At 44.1% G+C, this 20,624-nt stretch overlaps 1 protein-coding gene across 2 annotated transcripts in view; it reads left to right on the top strand.

Annotated features, from left to right (window-relative positions):
• Positions 1–20,624, top strand: part of LOC124550963 (GATOR complex protein NPRL3) — a 109,682-nt gene that overhangs the window by 12,894 nt on the left and 76,164 nt on the right. The window contains exon 2 of one of the 2 annotated variants that reach the window (XM_047125779.1): positions 707–943. In XM_047125779.1, coding sequence (XP_046981735.1) covers positions 707–943 — 237 coding nt within the window. Of the gene's footprint in view, positions 1–706; positions 965–20,624 lie in introns of both variants that reach the window. The other variant, XM_047125778.1, reaches the window with a different exon arrangement.

The following is a 20,624-nucleotide window of genomic DNA, read 5'->3' as shown; positions in this document are numbered from 1 at the left end:
ATACCAAATAAGACTAACAGGAACGTTGAACATGCACAGAGAAGGTCACAGCTTTGTTTGATCCATGGCAGTGAATCACAGAGATACTGAGGGAACTGAACTGGAAGACTTTTGAAGATGGATGTAAACTATCCTGTGACAGTCTACTAACAAAGTTTCAAGAACCGGCTTTAAATGATGACTCTAGGAATATACCCCCTACGTATTGCTCAGCTAGAGACCGTGAGGATAAGATTAGAATAATTACTGTATGCACAAAGGCACTCAGTCAGTTATTTTTCCTGTGCTTCATACGTAAATGGAATGGGAAGAAACCGTAATAATTGGTAAAATGGGTCGTAGCCTCTGCCATGCACTTCACAGAAGTAAGCAGAATATAGATGTAGATATAAATTCTTTCGGCTTTTTGTATTTATGTTCTTGTCTTTTAATTCCACAGAACATATAACTTACAATAACACAAAATATACTGTTTTTGGTAAGCCCTTTCTTCTACCGATCCCTTTAATTCTTCCGTCTTTTTTCCAGGAGAGTTCGTTCAAAAATAATTCAGTATCTTCACAATGATTCTACTTGTTTACATTTTTTATGTTCTTATGTGTTGCGAATCCTGTTTACATTTTTTATATTCTTATGTGTTGCGAATCCTGTTATAACACTTACTACATTTTTTACTGTTGGTCGATACTGTACTGTATATTTATAGGCCGGAGGAGGATCGAGATCGTGGGAGCCATTTGGACGATACTGAGTGTCCCTTCGAGCTGATAGTGCAACGCTCTGCTCTAGCTCGCAAGTTGCGCTCTGTGTACGAGGACTTGAGCACGACAGGGCTGGTACAGATCCGCATCAACAATTGGATAGAAGTGAGCTTCTGTTTGCCACAGAAGGTGCACCAGTGCCACTGCAGGGGCATTGTGCTGGAGCCAGAATCCATCAAGAGGTACCTTGAGTTTGAAGAAAGGTGCGATATACAATCTAACATATGCCTGTTGTGCACTGGACCCCGCTTACCGCACTTTTCTGTATTTTTCTTCAGCCTCGTCTTATGCTTGTTGTTCTTTGTTGGTTGTGGAATTGTTGTATTAAGTAATGTATATAATTTGTTAAATTATGAAGGTAAGAAAATGTCCACATACTAATAACGTAAATTCAAATGAAGGAAGCAGCATTATACATTGATCAGCCAGAGCATTATGACCAGCTGTCTGTTTGTGGAATGGGCATGCGTGCGATGTGTCTGGGTTTGACCAAGGGCAGATTGTGACGGCCTGGAGGCTCGTCATGAGCATTTTGGAAACTGCAAGACTTGTTGGGTGTTCAAGGAGTGTCTTTAACATGTGGAAAAACCAAGGTGAAACCATGTCCAGATGTGTGGTTGGGTGGCCACCCCTCATTACAGATGCCAAACATCGTAAGCTGGGCTGGTAAAACAGGACAGGTAGCAAATTGCGATGGAACTAATATCAGACTTTAATGCTGGGTGGAGTATAAGTGTAAGTGAACTCGTGGTGCACCGAACACTTCTAATGATGGGCCTCTGCAGCCAATGACCCATGCATCTGCCAGTTTTAACACCAAAACATCGGCAACAACAAAAAAAATGGGCATGTTACCCCATCGGCACTGGATATTGGCACGGTGGCAGAGCATGGTCTGATGAATCCCAATACCTCCTTCATTGTGCCCGTGAGCGATCAAAAATCCGTCGTCTTCCAGGGGAACAGCTTCTTGACACCTGTACTGTGGAATGGAGACAAGCTGGCAGTGGCTTCATTATGCTCGGGGGAACATTTACGTGGCTATCCGTGGGTCCAGTGGAGCTCGTGCAAGGCACCGTTATGGACAGGGAATATCGTACACTGGTTGCAGACTATGTACACCCCTTTATGATGATTGTGTTTCCCGACAGCAGTATTATTTTTCAGGAAGATATTGCCCCAAGTCATGAGGACAGGAGAGTGATGGAGTGGCTCAAGGAACACAGTGGTGAGTTTCAGCTGATGTGTTGGTCTCACAACCCGCCAGATCTGAACCACGTGGAACACATCCGGAATGTGATTGAATGTGACATTGGAGCCCATTGCCACCCTCCTCGGAATTTGCAGGAATTAAGTGACTCGTGTGTGTGTGTGTGTGTGTGTGTGTGTGTGTGTGTGTGTGTGTGTGTGTGTGTGTGTGTGTGTGCGCAGAGTGGTGCTCTAGCACCCTACCAAGGCATCATTGTTTCCATGCCACAATGCATCACTGCTGTTATCCGTACCAAAGGTGGACATACCGGCTGTTAGGTTTGATGATCATAATGTTCTGGCTGATCGTTGTAAATCAGTTGGCATTTTAACACTTAGTTTTTTTAGCCAAGGCTTCTCTGTTAGGAGCTCAATGGGCAAAGAACAAGCATGTTTTATAAAATCTTCTAGGATCACACGCAATGTGTGTTTGTGTGATGAATGACAGCTGGCTCTGAATGTAGAAAAATGTAAGTTAATGCAGATGACTAGGAAAAACAAACTCATGTTTGAATACAACATTAGTAGTGTGTTTCTTGACACGGTCATGTCGATTAAATATCTAGGCATAACACTGCAAAGTGAATGGAACGAGTATGTGAGGATTGTAGTAGGAGAGGTGATTGGTTGACTTTAATGTATTTGGAGAATTTTAGGAAAGTATGGTACATCTGTAAAGGAGAGTATATGTAGGGTACTAGTGCGACCTATTATCGAGTGTTTGGGATCCGCAGCAGGTCGAATTAAAGGAAGACGTCGAAGCAGTTCAAAGGGAGGCTGCCATATTTGTTACGTAGGTTCAAACAACACACATCTATTACGGAGTTGCTGTCGGAACTTGTATGGTAATTGCTGGAGGGAAGGCAGCATTCTTTCTGAGGTGCACTATTGAGAAAAGTTAGAGAACCAGAATTTGAGGCCGACTGCTGAATGGTTCTACTGCCACCAGTGTATGTGAAGATAAGATTAAGAGATTAGGGCTCGTACAGAGGTGTGTCGACAGTCTTTTTCCCCTCACTCTGTTTGTGAGTTGAACAGAAAAGGAAATGATTATTGGTGGTACAGAGTACCCTCCACTACGGACCATATGGTGTATGCAGATGTAGACGTGTCCCAGTTCCATTAGGATGATGGGTATGAAAAATAATTGATTATGTTCACAAAATCACTGTATTCATTCAAAATAGCCTCTCCCTGAATCAATACACAGCTGGAAACATTTTAGAAGTGTTCTGAAACAATCACTGTAGTTATTTTTTTGAACTGCATTTAGTGCTGCAGTGCAATTTTCTTGGGTGTCTGTAACTGCATTGTAACTATGTTCCTTCAATGCTAACTTCAATTTAGGGAACAACCAGATATCTGTTGACCAAGGAATGTGATCCATTTGCCGGCAAGAAACTCGTGCACAGTCTTTTCTTTGTGGGCTGGGGCATTGTGGAGGAGCGACTGGGAACCTACCTTACGGTAGTCAAGTTAAATTCGACAAATTTTCACCCACAAACATTTGGAGGATGTTGAGATAATACTCAGAATCAATGGTTTGCGCATGTGGTACAAATGCCTTGTGAATCATTCCTTTGGAATGGAATAAAAGTGTCAGATTTGTCTTTGCATGGCTCTTCTCGCAAGTGCACTTTCTTGGGTTCAGCTTTTGTGGGCTAAACCACACTACACTCTGCCGCTTTTTAAGGGGTTCCTGTTGGAAACATCTTGTCTCATTACCAATTACAGTATCACTTTGAGCTGCTTGTAACAGGTCATTGCAGAGTTGGACTCTGCCATATTTTTCATCGCCTCAGATTGCATGCAGCACAAACCACACTCAAATTGCCCAAACCCTCAGGCAAAATTCTGTGCATGAAAGTTTTCGGTATTCCTGACAGCTCCTTGATTAGCAATGGAGAAAAACATGTATCTGATGCAATGATATTGGCTTCTTTTTACATATTTTCATCTGTACATCTTATTTGTGGCTTTGATGCTCTTGGCGTCTCCTTAATGTCCTCCCTGCCGCCATGAAACAAAGCATACCATGAAAAAAATTTGGATGACTTAAACATTCACTGCAATAAACACTTTTTCAAACATTTTGCTGTATGTGAATATATGATTGGTGTGACTAATTCAGCCAAATAGTATAAATCTTAATCTATAGGTAAGGCAGTTGCAAATATTAGTGATTGGCTGATGTGCGTAACTTCAACACAAAACTTGATGTTACCTAACTGTTCCAGTGCCATTTTCCAATGAGTGTAAGACACATACTGTTACATTTGCAACCAGGACACCCGTTGCAGCAACGATAGTGCTTTGATCCTCTATGCAGCCTTTGTTGAAACTTCAAGGAAAGTATTAGTCACCCCATTAACACTTTGAAGTTGGCACTTATAGGAATATCGGACCAAGAAGACTGGCCATTTATGCTATTATTTAAAGTGTTACTGGCACATACGTCATTGATGTAACTTATATAGCAATACAAGGACCAAGCCTCAAGATTTATTTTTCATATTTACTTTGGTTCTTTGATAGCTTGTAATTTTTAAAATAATGATTATGGTGTCACTCAGTTCTCGAGGCAAGTATCCAACAGAAAGTCTGCACTGCATATGAGGCCCAGCAATATCTCATGCTAGAGTCTACGTGAAGATCAATCTCATCATTACGTGTGCCTCTGGATAAGCTTGATGTACCACAAACGACCAAAGACAGTCTTCTCATGCGGCAACTCATTCAAACACTGAATTTTCCTATGATATTTTGCAAGTTTGTTTGGCATATACATTCTAAACCCACACCTTCCCAGAAAGGTACAAAGATTTCATTGACACACATTGTTGCATCAGCAGAGTAGCGAAGTTGACTATTTTCGATGAAACACAGGATGATTTGTGAAATTGCTGCTGACTTGTCTACTTTCTTTGTCTCCTCCCAGTCATTTGGGCCGTAAAATTGTAAGACAGGTAACAAAAACAGAAATCTCTTTTTACTAACAGTGCATCTGAAAACATCTCTGCCTGTCCAATTGGTTGCAAACAAGCTGTAAACCCATTTGTTTCCCAATTTGAAAATGCATGAATATGTTAACGGACAAATTAATGCTTTTACTTCATTGACATCAACATCTCGTAGATAGGATAGGTCATCATCTGTTTCCTGTTCTGAATTTGTTTTGTGATCACTAAAGATCTTGAAATCTGGATCATTATCACTGTAATCAAAGGCTCATCTGAAGATTCACTGAGATGTCTTTGAACATCCGCATCTGTCTTACATAAAACGTGTTCCATAGAAGGCCCAGCCCAGCTTTCCCGTTTCCCTGCAATGAAAAAACAGTAACATTCAGCAGAACACTGGTACATCTGTGGGACCTCTCAGGGCCCATAAATAAGAAACAAAGAACAGCAACAATGCAAGATTTCTGGCATGTGTAGCTTGCCAACCAATAGGAAGGTACACAGAGGAGTCTATTTCACTTCGCAGAGGAGGATCGAAATATCACAATGCAAAAAATTGTAGCAGTCTGAGAGATGGTCCGTAGTAGTTAAGGAGTAATTAAATTCAGTTACAAAAAGCCACACTAGCAGCTCAATTTACTACAGTGTAAGAGAGCAGAGTTACAACAAGCAATATAAATGGTTAAACCAAGGGAAATGCACACAACTTATTAGGAATGAAAATTGAAATTCATACAAGAAATAATTATGGTCCAAACTTTGCGTGCGGCACACAACTGGCCTGTTAATTATTATGTATATTGCCGGCCGAAGTGGCCGTGCGGTTAAAGGCGCTGCAGTCTGGAACCGCAAGACTGCTACGGTCGCAGGTTCGAATCCTGCCTCGGGCATGGATGTTTGTGATGTCCTTAGGTTAGTTAGGTTTAACTAGTTCTAAGTTCTAGGGGACTAATGACCTCAGCAGTTGAGTCCCATAGTGCTCAGAGCCATTTGAACCATTTTTATTATGTATATTAAAAGATAAATGTTCACCAAAGGAGTCGTATCACAGCAAGACTTGGCATGCAGGTCTTAAAAAATACCTACAACTTTCTGCAGAACAATGCCTTAAATAGCTTATCTAAAATAAGAATGTTCTTACCGTACAAAAAGTACCTCTATAAAAATGTGTTGTTGCCTTAGATCGCCGTTACTTTTATTTTACGGCTCCAAAACCCTTCCAGTGGCATTACAAGACAGTGGGTCTTTAATGGATCACCAATCAATAGTTGAAATTTAATGAAGTTCAAGATCACCAGATTCAGTAAGAAAGTGGATGAAACTTCTATAATACCTTCACAGAAACTGATGTCCTCCATCGCTCACCACACGGGATGTCGGAACACACTGAGGCCTGCCTCCAGAACTTGCGATGAAGAGTTTGAGGCCCACTCGGCTGTATACTTCCATTGATTGGGCTGTGCACTACACACAGGGAATGTTGCATCACCTCAGCCGTCACCCCATTTCCCGTGGAATATAAACAGTGGTTTCAATCTCTCAAACGCACAACCTGCTGCTTCACAACCGAGGCCCAGTAAGCACTGCAAAGCCTACAGAGACAAAAGTCACATCAGCAAGCTCACCATCAAGTTTCCTTCTCTGCCTCTTTGTGTGCCGTCTGCACCTGTTGGGAAGCCGTGATATCTGTCAGCAAGTCTGTGAGTAGCAATGTCTCGCAGCTTGTCGATACGAGCTGGTACACAGCTCAGAATCAGTGCCACACAGAATTGCTGATGTTTTGCGTTTGAAAGGTGGATCAGCTCACTGTTAAGCAGGTGGTTATAATGTTTTGGTTGATCGGTGGTTTTCAACACACTGGGTGACAGGTGACAGGTGTTGGCTGTTCCTCTGCATCTTCGTGATGACTGTGTAACTCTTACCATAATACTTGGAATACATGTGGAGTAAGCAGTGGCACAATGTAGTCTTAATTCAATCACTTCATTTGGTCAGCTGTTTACATTTATTATCCTAATGTATGGAATTGCTTTAACTTTCATGTTTTGTTTCTTTACCTTGACATTTTAAATGTCTTCTGTGGATTGCTGATTACAGTTTCTTCGAATACATTGCCTTAACCTTTTAGTTACATTGGAACGTGAAAAATTACATAGAATTACTGCATTTGGAGCTTCTGTGCCTACTTTTTTGATTGTCTTGTTCTTATAACAAATTGCAGTGTATGTGGTGATATTAAAATAAGGAGGTGGTAGAACTGCTTCAACTAATTGGTAGGAATTGCTATGTCTGTCTGATACTATTTCATTGGCTACTTACAACCAATCTCCAACTCACCCCCCTTGCTTTTCCTCAGCACTCGCAGCAAGCATGTACTGACACTGCCGTAGTAGACAAAATCGTTCTTGCTTTTTGTTCCACTGCAGACCCTTCAGTTTTAAAACTAGTGTGTAGCTTAGATAGCGTAATTGTAAGTACGTACTTCCGAATTTGTAGCTCTCTTACGACAAGTAGTTCTCTTATGACAAGCTGCTATCTGAACTGGTGAGGATCTGATATATTTGTGTATTGGAGAACAGTTAGAATATGTGAGTTCACAATTTTTGATGTTTTATAAATTTGCATTAATCCACTCATTTTTACATTTCTCTTTGCCCTATGGAGTAGGTTACAAGAAGTAACTATTGATTTAGTATACATAGCAGAGTTATTTTATTTGATAACACATTTACAAGGTGTGTGTGTGTGTGTGTGTGTGTGTGTGTGTGTGTGTGTGTGTGTGTGTTTTAAGTAGGTACTGTTTTGGAATAAAAATAAAACAAGTAGACTCTTTTCAGCAGTTTTATTTTTTACATGAAAGTCTGTACTTTAATCTATGTTTCAACGTAATTCGCATCAATATTACGGCACTTACCATATTGTACAACCAACTTTGAATACCATCCACATAGAACTCTGCAGCCAGAACAAAACTTTCAGGCTTATATATAGAGCACCTTATGAAATTGTTAAAGAACATCTAAATTATCGAAAGTTATGCTGAGGCAGCAGATTCCTACAAGGATGGTATTGGAAGCTGGTTTAATGGTACAATCTGTGTACCAAAAAAATTGCTAAGAAAAGTCTGTTTGCTTTATTTTTATTTCAAAACAGTACTCACTTCAAAAAAAAAAGGTGCCTCATGCTTTAGTACATAAACATCTTGCAAGGGAATACCAGACTTTTTTTGGTGAACTAATTTCAAAACCTCTCAATGTACAGAAGTTCAGTACTACTTCTAAAAATAAAAACTGTAATAAAGGGAAATTGTAGATTTCAGTTGCATATGAGGTTTGATCACAAAGTAATGGGATTTTTGTTTAAGAAGAATTTTATTTATTCATCATCATCATCAGCTTTGTCCCCATCAAAGTAATACTCCTCAGATATAATACACTTGTGCCATCATTTTTTCCTATCTTGGAAGCACCTCTGGAACTCGCTCATTATTAAGTTGTTTAACTCCTTCAATGATTCTGTTTTTATCTCATCAGTGGCGGAAAATTGATAATCTTTCGTGGTTCTGTTCAGCCTCGGGAATACGAAAAAGTCCCAGGGGGCCAAGCCCAGTGAATATGGTGACTGAGGCAACATAATGGTTTTGTTTTCTATCAAAGTAATCACGAACAAGTATTGAAGTGTGAGCGGGAGTTTTATCGTGATGTAATTTGCAGAAGTGGTTTTGCCACAATTCTGATCATTTTCTTCAGATTTCTTCAAGCAAATGACGCGTAACTTCCAGTAGCATACCTGTTGACTGTACGACCATAATCATTACGATCAAAGAAAACAGTGAGAAAAAACTTCTCGAATTATTTTTGGTCTTAGCTCTTCAGGCAGTTTCCATTGTGATGATTGGGCCTTGGTTTTGATGTCATACCCCTGTACCCACATTTTGTCACTTGTTATAGCCTTCTTTAGAAGTTCTGGATCATTGTTGACTTCATTTAGCATTCCTGAGCGATGTTTCGTGCGACATTGTTTTTGGTCAAAATTCAACAGTTTTGGAACAAATTTTGTTGCTGTACATTTCATACCCAAAACATTAAAAAAAAATTGCTTGGTATGAGCCAAAGGATATGTCGATACCATCAGCAACCTCTCTGATGGTGATTCAGCAGTTTTCGTAACTTCTTCCGTATTGTTGCCAATTATCAATCTTACTCATTGTAGATTTACCAAAAGCCACAGTCAACATTTTGAATGTGCTGCAGCACTTTATTCCATTTTTTCAAGGAAAATGTAATGCAAATTCTGTGATCCATCTTTTTCAAAAATAAAAATATGCTGAGCACGTGAAAACACACACAATATTTTCAATTGTCAACAATGAACTAAATATTCAAAACAGCTGAAAATGCAAACATACATAAAGAACATATGTTCCAGGAAGACAAAAAAATTTGAAAATCAGGTGTTTAAAGCCTATGAAATTAAAAAAATCCTGTTAAACCACACCTTGTATGCATTTATGATATTGAAAATGCCATGCCTTTGTTTATTGATTTGTAATATTGATGTATTACCTGTACCTTATGTGATATGGTAATTTATACAAAATTATAAGAATTCAATAAAATAGAGGGAAACATTCCACGCGGGAAAAATTATATATAAAAACAAAGATGAGGTGACTTACCGAACGAAAGCGCTGGCAGGCCGATAGACACACAAACAAACACAAACATACACACAAAATTCAAGCTTTTGCAACAAACTGTTGCCTCATCAGGAAAGAGAGAAGGAGAGGGAAAGACGAAAGGATGTGGGTTTTAAGGGAGAGGGTAAGGAGTCATTCCAATCCCGGGAGCGGAAAGACTTACCTTAGGGGGAAAAAAGGACGGGTATACACTCGCGCACACACACACATATCCATCCACACATATACAGACACAAGCAGACATATTTAAAGACAAAGAGTTTTTCTGCTTTAAGAAATGGCAGATGATTAGATTGGAATACATTGCCATTGTGTATCAAGAGACAAATATAACAAATGACTAACTATGAATTTTGAAAATTTACTTAGCTTTGGGTGCTTTAACTAAAATGTTTGTGTGGGTTGTTGCATAAATTAATAACCAGACAACTTTTTGCATTCGTGTTCTTCTCTCAATTACTTGCATTTGCACCAACTTTTAACAAAACTTTATACAGTAAACATTATGTGCTACCCCCTGCGGGTTCGGGGGTAAGAATAGGCCCGCGGTATTCCTGCCTGTCGTAAGAGGCGACTAAAAGGAGTCTCAAACGTTTCGGCCTTATGTGATGGTCCCCTCTCGGGTTTGACCTCCATCTATCTAAATTATTCCGAAGAGCGAGCCAATTGGGGAAGGGCACCTTACATGGTGCACTGTATCCTTCGTGCATTTAGACCTATAGCCGTCTTTCTCGTCGTTGCAATGGTGTCCCGCTCGTTTTCGATCTCTTGGGCGATTACCACGCTGCACTCTGCAGTGTTTCTTTTAACTGTGACGACGACCTTGGCCATTTTTGCACCTAAGATCCAGCACGGTAGCCAGTCCGTTGTGGTGGGGTCGCCATGTACCCTCTTGGTTGTAGCCCCCTGACAACACAGGGATCGCTCTACTGATGCCTGCGCCGTTCACTCCCCACGTATGCCAAGGAGTAGATGCCCATCTCCCTGGGGCATCAGGACTCCCGGCAATGGCCATCCTGCCAGGTGGCCTTTGCTGTGGCTGGGTGGCGCCCGTGGGGAGGGCCCTTGGTCGGAGTAGGTGGCATCAGGGCGGATGACCCGCAATGAAGCGTGGTACATCATCTGTCGCTGGCGGCCAGCCGTCAGCAGTCTCTAAGCGTTCGAGAGCCCATTTTAAAGGTAACGTTTCTGACCCCAAATCGTTCCCCTCCCTCGCCACACCATGGGAGGAACGACAGGCATTGCGTGACACTGAGACGTATTCGCCCAGATATCTTGTCTGTACCAGAGCTGATGGGGAATCTTTTCTATCCGTGAAGCCGCAGTTCTTTGTAGAGCATTTAGAGGACAAGTTCGGGGAGGTGGAGGGCTTGTCCAAGATGCGGTCTGGATCGGTGTTGATAAAAACGGCATCCTCTGCCCAGTCACGGAGGTTGCTCAATTGTGACAAGTTGGGGGATGTTTCCGTTAGCATCACGCCGCATAAGAGTCTGAACATGGTCCAGGGTATTATATTCCACCGGGATCTTCTTCTGCAGTCCGACGATGAATTACGCGCCAACCTCGAACGACGAGGTGTTCACTTCGTCCGGCGCGTCCATCGGGGTCCGAGGGATAATCAGGTCGCCACCGGTGCCTTCATCTTGGCCTTTGAGGGTGATGTCTTACCCGAAAAGGTTAAGGTGATGGTTTATCGTTGTGATGTGAAACCATATATCCCTCCTCCGATGCGGTGTTTTAAATGCTGGAAGTTCGGGCACATGTCATCTCGCTGTACTTCCAGCATGACGTGTCGGGATTGCGGACGTCCTTCGCATCCCGATACTCCATGTGCCCCGCCTCCTATCTGTGTTAACTGCGGAGAACACCATTCCCCCTGCTCGCCGGACTGTAGGATATTGCAGAAAGAACGGAAGATAATGGAATATAAGACCTTGGACCGGCTGACCTACCCCGAGGCTAGACGGAAATATGAAAGGCTCCATCCTGTGGCAATGCCGTCGACCTACGCTGCTGCTGCAACGACGGTTCTCCCGTCATCACGAATCGGCTCTAAGATCGGTCAGCATCCACCGGCCCCCTTGCTTGTGGGGGGCACTTCACACCCTGTTGCTCCTGCTCCATCTTCTTCAGGAGCAACACCCTCCCAACCTTCGGGGACATCAGCTCCCCCTTCCCAGCCGGAGAAGCGTAAGACTTCTTCGGCTGCTCTCGCCAGGAAGGGATCCCTTGGGGACCTCCCTTCGCAAGTTCCGACCAGAGGCAAAGCGGACGCCCGCAAGTGGTTGAAACAACCGCCAGTCCCTGGTCGTCGGGCCTCGCGGTCGTCGTCTGTCCCTGAGACTGACCCAGTGAAGCCCATGCAGCCTGAAGAGCCGAAGGCACAGCGTGATAAGCAGAAAAGGAAGAAAGTCCCCAAGACCAACGGTAATGCGGTGGCACCGATCCCGCCGCTCCCTACAAGCTCTGCCTCTGAGGACGAGGTGGAGATTCTGGCGTCCGCTGCGGACCTCGCTCTTGCCGGTCCCGCGGACGCAATGGATGGCATTTGCACGGATGCTCCATCGGAGGCAGCAGGTGCCCCAGTGGCGTAATCTGCCTTCCCAGTCCCGTCACGCCTTTCCCAGCCATGGACAACACCATCCTCCAGTGGAACTGCAGCGGTTTCTTCCACCATCTAGCTGAGCTCCGCCACCTTATCAGCCTTCACCCTTTCTTCTGCATTGCTCTCCAGGAAACTTGGTTTCCAGCAATGCGAACCCCCGCCCTCCGTGGCTATCGGGGTTATTATAAGAACCGAGCAGCTTATGAAAGGGTGTCTGGTGGCGTCTGCATATATGTCCTTCACACTCTGCACAGCGAGTCTGTCCCTCTCCAGACGCCTTTAGAGGCTGTCGCTGTACGCGTGTGGACGCCACAGGCTGTTACCGTCTGCAGTCTTTACATTCCACCGGATGGTGATGTCTCGCAGCATGTCCTGGCTGCACTGGTCGCCCAATTGCCGCCTCCCTTCTTGCTATTGGGCGACTTCAACGCTCATAACCCTCTGTGGGGTGGGTCAGTGGCAACAGGTCGAGGCGCCATCGTTGAGCATTTATTGTCGCAGCTCGATCTCTCGCTGTTAAATGATGGTGCCTTCACACACTTCAGTGTGGCGCATGGCACCTACTCCGCCATTGACCTTTCCATCTGTAGCCATAGCCTCTTACCGTCTGTCCAATGGAGTGTGCATGACGACCTGTGTGGTAGTGACCATTTTCCGATCTTTTTGTCACTACCACAGCGCCACTCTTCTGGGCGCCCTAGCAGATGGGCTATGAATAAGGCTGACTGGGACTTGTTCTCCTCCACTGCCGCTTTTGAGCCTCTCTCTACCGATGACATTGATGCGGTGGTTCAATCGGTCACCACCGGCATCGTTACTGCCGCCGAATCTGCCATTCCCCATTCCTGTGGGTCCCCTCGGCGGAAGGCTGTGCCTTGGTGGTCGCCTGAGATCGCTGAAGCGATTAAAGATCGCCGGCGGGCGCTCCAGCGTCACAAGCGACACCCCTCCCTCGACCACCTTATCGCCTTCAAACGGCTGCGTGCGCGGGCCCGCCTCCTTATCCGCCAAGGCAAGAAGGGGTGCTGGGAGCGGTATGTGTCCACAATTGGCCTCCATGTCTCTCCATCGCAGGTCTGGGCCAAGATTCGACGCGTCTACGGCTATCGGCCACCTGTCAGCGTCCCTGCGCTCTCACTGAATGGAGCAGTTTGTACTGACTCCGACGTCATTGCAAATCGCTTAGCAGAGCATTTTGCTTTGAGTTCCGCTTCTGCGAATTACCCCCAGGCCTTCCGCTCCATTAAAGAGCGGATGGAACGTCGGAGCCTTTCGTTTCGCACCAACCACCCAGAATCTTACAATGCTCCATTCAGTGAGTGGGAATTTCGCAGTGCCCTCGCTGCTTGCCCTGATACCGCTCCTGGGCCAGATGGCATCCACTGTCAAATGCTGAAACATCTTTCAGTGGACTGCCAGCGGCGCCTTCTCGGTCTTTACAACCGTCTTTGGGTCGAGGGGGAGTTTCCGTCGCAATGGCGGGAAGGCATTGTCATCCCCGTTTTGAAACCTGGCAAGACCCCTCTGGAGGTGGACAGCTACCGTCCCATTAGCCTCACCAACGTTATGTGCAAGCTTCTCGAACGGATGGTGAGCCGGCGCTTGCATTGGGTACTGGAGTCTCGAGGCCTTCTGGCTCCGTCTCAGGGTGGGTTCCGTAAAGGCCGCTCCGCCACCGACAATCTGGTGAGCCTGGAGACTGCCATCCGTACTGCCTTTGCCCGCCGTCAGCACCTGGTCGCTGTCTTTTTCGACATGCGGAAGGCGTACGATACGACATGGCGTCATCACATTCTTTCTACGCTTCATGGATGGGGTCTTCGGGGTCCTCTGCCGATTTTTATCCGCAATTTTCTGTTGTGTCGTACCTTCCGCGTGCAAGTCGCGGCCTCGTATAGTTCCTCCCACGTCCAGGAGAACGGTGTGCCACAGGGCTCTGTTTTAAGTGTCTGTCTGTTTTTAATAGCCATTAACGGGCTTGCTGCGGCCGTGGGAAATTCTGTCTCCGCTTCCCTGTATGCTGACGACTTCTGCCTTTATTACAGCTCTACTGGCATTGCAGCTGTTGAACGTCAGCTACAGGGCGCTATCCGTAAGGCGCAGTCTTGGGCTGTAGCGCATGGGTTTCAGTTTTCGGCAGCCAAGACCTGCGTTATGCATTTCTGCCGGCGCCGAACAGTCCATCCTGAGCCGCGGCTTTATCTTGCCGACGAACTCCTTGCTGTGGTGGAGACCCACAGGTTTTTGGGGGTGGTTTTCGATGCCCGGTTGACTTGGCTGCCTCATATCCGGCAGCTTAAACAGACGTGTTGGCGGCATCTAAACGCTCTGAGATGCTTGAGCCACACCCGCTGGGGCGCCGACCGCTTTACCCTGTTGCGGCTCTACCAGGCGTTAATCCAGTCCCGTCTGGATTATGGGAGCCTGGCTTATGGCTCAGCATCCCCGTCTGCGTTACAGGTGCTGGACCCAATTCTCCACAGCGGGATACGCCTTGCCACTGGTGCTTTCCGCACCAGCCCCGTGGACAGCGTACTAGTGGAGGCAGGTGTACCTCCCCTGCGGTTCCGACGCCAACGTTTGCTGGCCGCTTATGCTGCCCATGTTCTAAGCTCGCCCGGGCATCCAAATTATCGTCTCCTGTTCCCGCGATCGGTCGTCCATCTGCCAGATCGTCGGCCCCGGTCTGGTTGTACAATAGCGGTCCGCGTCAAAGAGCTTCTCTCTGGGCTTCAGGTTTTTACTGTTCCACCTACTTTCCGGGCTACTTTGCATACACCCCCATGGTGTGTTCGTCGCCCTTGCCTTCGGCTGGATCTGGCACAGGGCCCGAAGGACTCAGTCCCTCCAGAGGCCTTCCGCCGCCGCTTTTATTCTATCCTGGCCACGTATCAGGGCTCTGGTATTGTCTACACTGACGGTTCGATGGTTGCTGGTCGTGTCGGGTATGCGCTCACTCTAGGGGACCGTTCTGAACAACGTTCCTTGCCGGATGGCTGCAGCGTTTACACTGCTGAACTGGTCGCCATCTTTCGTGCCCTAGAGTATATCCGCTCCTGCTCAGGTGAGTCCTTCGTTATCTGTAGGGATTCCCTGAGCGGTTTACGAGCTCTCGACCAGTGTTTCCCTCGTTCTCGTCTGGTGATGGCTATCCACGAGTCTCTGCATACTCTTGCCTGTTGCGGCCGCTCTGTGGTCTTTGTGTGGACCCCCGGTCATGTCGGTATCCCGGGTAACGAACATGTTGACCGCCTGGCGAAAGAGGCCACCAGCAAGCCATCTCTGGACCTTGGCCTCCCTGAGACTGATTTGCGGGCAGTCTTCCGCCGTAAAATCTTGGCGCTATGGGACGAGGAATGGCGCGAACTGACAATGTCCAATAAACTCCGTGCTGTCAAGGAGACGACGGCTGTGTGGCGGTCATCCCTGCGAGTCACTCGCAGGGACTCCGTAGTTCTTTGCCGGCTCCGCATTGGCCACTCCCGGCTGACACACAGTTATTTACTGCGCCGGGAGGACCCTCCTCTATGTCGCTGTGGGGCAGCTTTGACAGTGGCCCACATTTTGCTGGCCTGCCCCCTTTTAGCAGTGGTCAGGCAGACATTTGCGCTGCCTGCTACGCTCCCTGCCCTTTTAACAGACGACTCCGCTATGGCTGACTTAGTTTTACGTTTTATTCGGGCAGGGGGATTTTATCATTTACTCTGAGTGTTTCTGTTTTATTTTATTGTTTTGTGTTGACTCTGGCTTTGGCCTATGATTTTCCACTGGTTTTTTAATGTGTTTCTAAGTGGTTGGCTTTTCCTTATTTATTTCTATGGTCGGCCAACCACCGTCACACTCTGTGTGGTTTTAGTTCGTTTTGTCTTGTCCTTGTCTCCGTTTCTCTTGTTCTGTATCGTCTGTGATCTCTTCTGTTCCTTGTTTTTATTCTCTGTGGGTGTTCTTTGTCTTTGGAAAAAGGGACCGATGACCATGGCAGTCTGGTCCCTTTAATCCCCCAAACCAACCAACCAACATTATGTGCTGATGAACTTTTACACAGCTTCAAACAAGCGAGGTGGCACAGTGGTTAGCACACTGGACTCTCATTTGGGAGGATGACGGTTCAAACTCGCCTCCGACCATCCTGATTAGGTTTTTCGTGATTTCCTTAAATCGCTTCAGGCAAATGCCAGGATGGTTCCTCTGAAAGGACGTAGCTGACTACCTTCCCCATCCTTCCTTAATCCGATGGGACCGATGGCCTCAATGTTTGGTCCCCTCCACCCCTCGTACCAACCAACCATGGCTTAAATTCACATGACGTAGCAGAGACTGGTACTACAGTGTGACAACAAGAAAATTTGACTAAATTGGTGGGACTGATGCCAGAGCACAAATAACATACAAAAATTACCGTATTATGATCCATTATTGATATGCGTACATATTTAAATGTATAATTAAAAATTAATAAAATAGTTTTTTCAATCAGTTGTCTTGAAATGAATCTAAATTATATTTTCATTGCTTAATAATTTTTGGCACTAAATGTTCGCTGAATTTTGGATTAAAGCTGAATAAATCATTACAGTCAGATATTTGTTTAATACTTTTTTACACATTTTTAAGCTGGTTATATGTAAAGTTGGATTCGTAGATGGTTTGTATGAAAAAATAATATTGTGGCATCCAGTAGTACGTTCATTAAGTTTAGCTACATTTACAAGCTAACAAAACATCAAAATTATGTATGAGAAAAGTTAACAGTAATTTCAAACATAATCATTTCTGCAAGCTGTTTATCAGGTTTTACATTTAACTTACATTCATAAATATATATCGATCATGTGTTGACCTCATGATGACCTTCCATAGATGGCATTCTAGTGCACTTTGGAACCAGTTCTCACGGACACCCATCTCCTGAAGGTCCTCCTGCAGTTCATCCTCCCAATGCTTCCATGTCTTCCAATTTGACGGGTACCGCCAGACTTTCCCGTAAGCACAGCTTTGGCGCAGTGTGTTACCTCCTGGCAGTGTACCCTGCGGGACTTACTCTCCACACTTCCATTTTCTGCACGACATTTGATTGTTTCATCAGGTCGTACAGTTCCTGGTTCTTTCTATGTTTCCCATTGTTCTCTTTATGGATTACGAGGGTGGTTTGAAAAGTTATTGGAATGGAATAGAAAAAAGTACTTTCATCACTGAAACTTTTTTTATTTTTCAATGTAGGCTCCTCGTAGATTAATGCGCTTGGTCCAACGATGTTCCAGTGCCTTGATCCTATCTCGAAAATGAGTTTCCTCCAGGCCTGCAAAATAGTTGTCAATTCTGGCTGTCAGTTCTTAGTTTGAAATGAATGTTCATCCATCAAGAAAAATTTTTAGTGTTGGGAAGAGGTGGAAGTCTGATGGAGCCGTATCAGGTGAATAAAGTGGGTGTGGCAACAATTCATACCTTAGTTTGTGTAATGCCCATTCTCATGCGTTTTTGATCCAGCGTCATTATCTTGCAGATAATTTTTTCATTTCTAATTCTTCAGTTAAAATGTGATATACCCTATCCGATGACATCTGGCAACTGTGAGCAATTTCACACACTTTTAATCAGCAATCCTCCATGACCATTTTGTGCACTTTTGCAATGATTTCTGGAGTAGTGACACATCTTGGCCAACCACTGCACAGATCATCATCTAAGCTTTCTCGACAAAATTTAAATTAATTTGTTCACTTGGCAACAGTTGAACATGAAGGAGCAGAGTCCCCCAGGGTATTCTGGAAATCAGCATTAATGTCCTTTGCTTTCATAACTTTCTTTACAAAGTACTTAATCACTGCTTGAATCTTTTTTTTTTTTTTTCCCCCTTTCCATATTCGCAAATCACTATGCAGGAACAGCAGCAGAATCACGTTACCGCCACAGCCCTCTTCCAAGAGCACTGATGCGGCATGTGTTTACAGGCAACAGTCCAATGAATATCACGTAAACAACTTGTTGTGCTAACACTGACCTCAGTAAACTTAGTTTCGGTGCGGACAGTGGTGGGTTAGACCTAAGCTGTTTTATCTTCCCTATTAAAATCAGACTAAATCAAATCAACGCTGACCTTTTGTGATGATTCCGAGAACTTTCAAACCACCTTCGTAGATCAAAGATGTTTCTCAGAATTTTCCATTTAAACATCAACATGTTCTCTTCAGTTTTTTTAGTGCTTATGGTTTCTCTCCCATATAACAGAGATAATATCACTGCATTCTTTAAGTTTAGTGTTAATTTGACAGACTTCTTGATGACATGTGCTTCAGACTGAAATAATGCAGGGAAATTTTTACATTCAAATTGAAGGGTCAAATAGTATACTAGTCACACACATTGCAATCTCTGACATTATTTATCATGTTGAAGTTGTAGTGCACAGTTGTAGTTTGTTGGCGAGACATTTAGAAATAAATAGATTTTATTTGCTTCATTAACTGCAACAATTTCACCAAACATTTTGAAAATCTCCCGGTTGAAGCTGGGATAGTGCTTACCAATGCCTCTGACCTGTTGCTCTCTCTGACTCTCGCCAATGTGGACTGAGACCCTGGTTTTGAAGTTTTCATTTTGGCAATCCAGGAAACATTCCAGCTTGAAAATCCCTCATAGTCATTCTGACATTCCTGCCATGCAATGGTTTCTTCATCTGAATATGCAACAACAGGGTACAGAATAAGGGATGGAGGAACAGAGAGCATCATCATGATTTGCATGAGTTTCAAATTGAAAATATTCAATTCATCGTTTCTTTGTCTTCAGTCTGAAAACTGGTTTCATGCAACACTCCTTTCTACTCTATCGTTTGCAAGCCTCTTCATCTCTAAATAACTACTGCAACCAACAGCCTTCTGAATTTGCTTACTGTATTCATCTTTTGGTCTCCCTCTACAATATTTACCCCACACAATTCCTTCCAGTACTAAATTGGTGACCCCTTGATGTCTCAGAATGTGTCCTGTCAACCGATCCCTTCTTCTTTTCAGGTTGTTCCGCAAATTAATTTTCTCCCCAATTCTATACAGTACCACCGCGTTAGTTACATGATCTACCAACTCAATCTTCAGCATTCTTCTGCAGCACCACATTCCAAAAGCTTCTCTCTTCTTGTCTAAAGTATTGCCATTCTACCTACATTTTATATCCACTCTACTTCTGCCATCGTCAGTTATTTTGCTGCCCTAATACTGGAAACTCATCTACTACTTTGTGTCTCGTTTACTAATTCCCTTATCATCTCGTTATTCGATTATTGTTGCTTTGCTTTTGTTGTACTTCATCTTCTATCCTCCTTTCAAGACACCGTCAATTCCATTCAACTGCTCTCCCAAGTCCTTTGCTGTGCCTGACAGAACTTTAATTCCTGCTCCAAATTTTTACTTGGTTTTCTATACTGCTTATTCAGTATATAGATTGAATAACATTTGGGATAGGCTATGATCCTGTCTCACTCCTACATCTACATCTAAATTTATACTCTGCCAACCACCATGAGCTGCATGGCAGAGGGGTACATCCCATTGTACCAGTTCCTAGTGTTTCTTCCTGTTCCATTCACATATGGAGTGTGGGAAGAGGTATTGCCTCACTTGTTCCTACATTTCTCTGGAATCCAAACTGATGTTTCTCAAGGTCGATCTCTACCACCTTTTCTGTTGTTCTGTAAGGAATATGTGTTAGTATTGTGTGAATTTTTTTTACCTGATTGTGAGATAGATGCTCACTAGATGGGCTGCATTGATACTTGCTTTGGGCTGCCTGCTGTGGGTTGGACACCACTCCCAGGGAGCATGAAACGATCATGAAACCCAGCAGGCAGTCACCTTTTTGTCATATTCAAAACAATATGCAGGATAAATCATTTTATAAGGAAGCTCTCCCTAAGGTTTGTGTTTGCATAAAAACAAGATGGCGTTGTGGATCTGCTTTTATGCAAAACACTTTTGTTTCATTTATTTTCTTCTCCAAACTAGTTTTAGTGACAATATCACCATCATACGAGAACATGCAAAATTAACATTGATATAAACACTACAAAACATTAATTACTTGTGTGCTGTTTTGTAGCCTGTTAATAGTTTTATAATCACTTATTAACTTTAAGTATCAGTATGGTTTCTGTTTTTGTTGCCTTTCTTTCTGGCATATTTTCTGTGTTTTGTTGCCATTTCTTCAGCATACAGCATGCCATCTGCAGCTGTATGAGCAGGTGTTATTAACAAATATGAAAAAAAGAGCATTTATATCTGCCAGCATTATTACTGTCTCTCTCAAATTCCCACATATCACACAGAGTCATAAATAAGGAACAGAAGTCGTCGGAA

Source organism: Schistocerca americana, chromosome 9 (genome assembly GCF_021461395.2).
Source record: "Schistocerca americana isolate TAMUIC-IGC-003095 chromosome 9, iqSchAmer2.1, whole genome shotgun sequence".
Classification (NCBI taxonomy): Eukaryota; Metazoa; Arthropoda; class Insecta; order Orthoptera; family Acrididae; genus Schistocerca; species Schistocerca americana.
The sequence above is the reverse complement of the archived record's forward strand: the minus strand, read 5'-3'. Positions and strand labels throughout refer to the sequence as shown.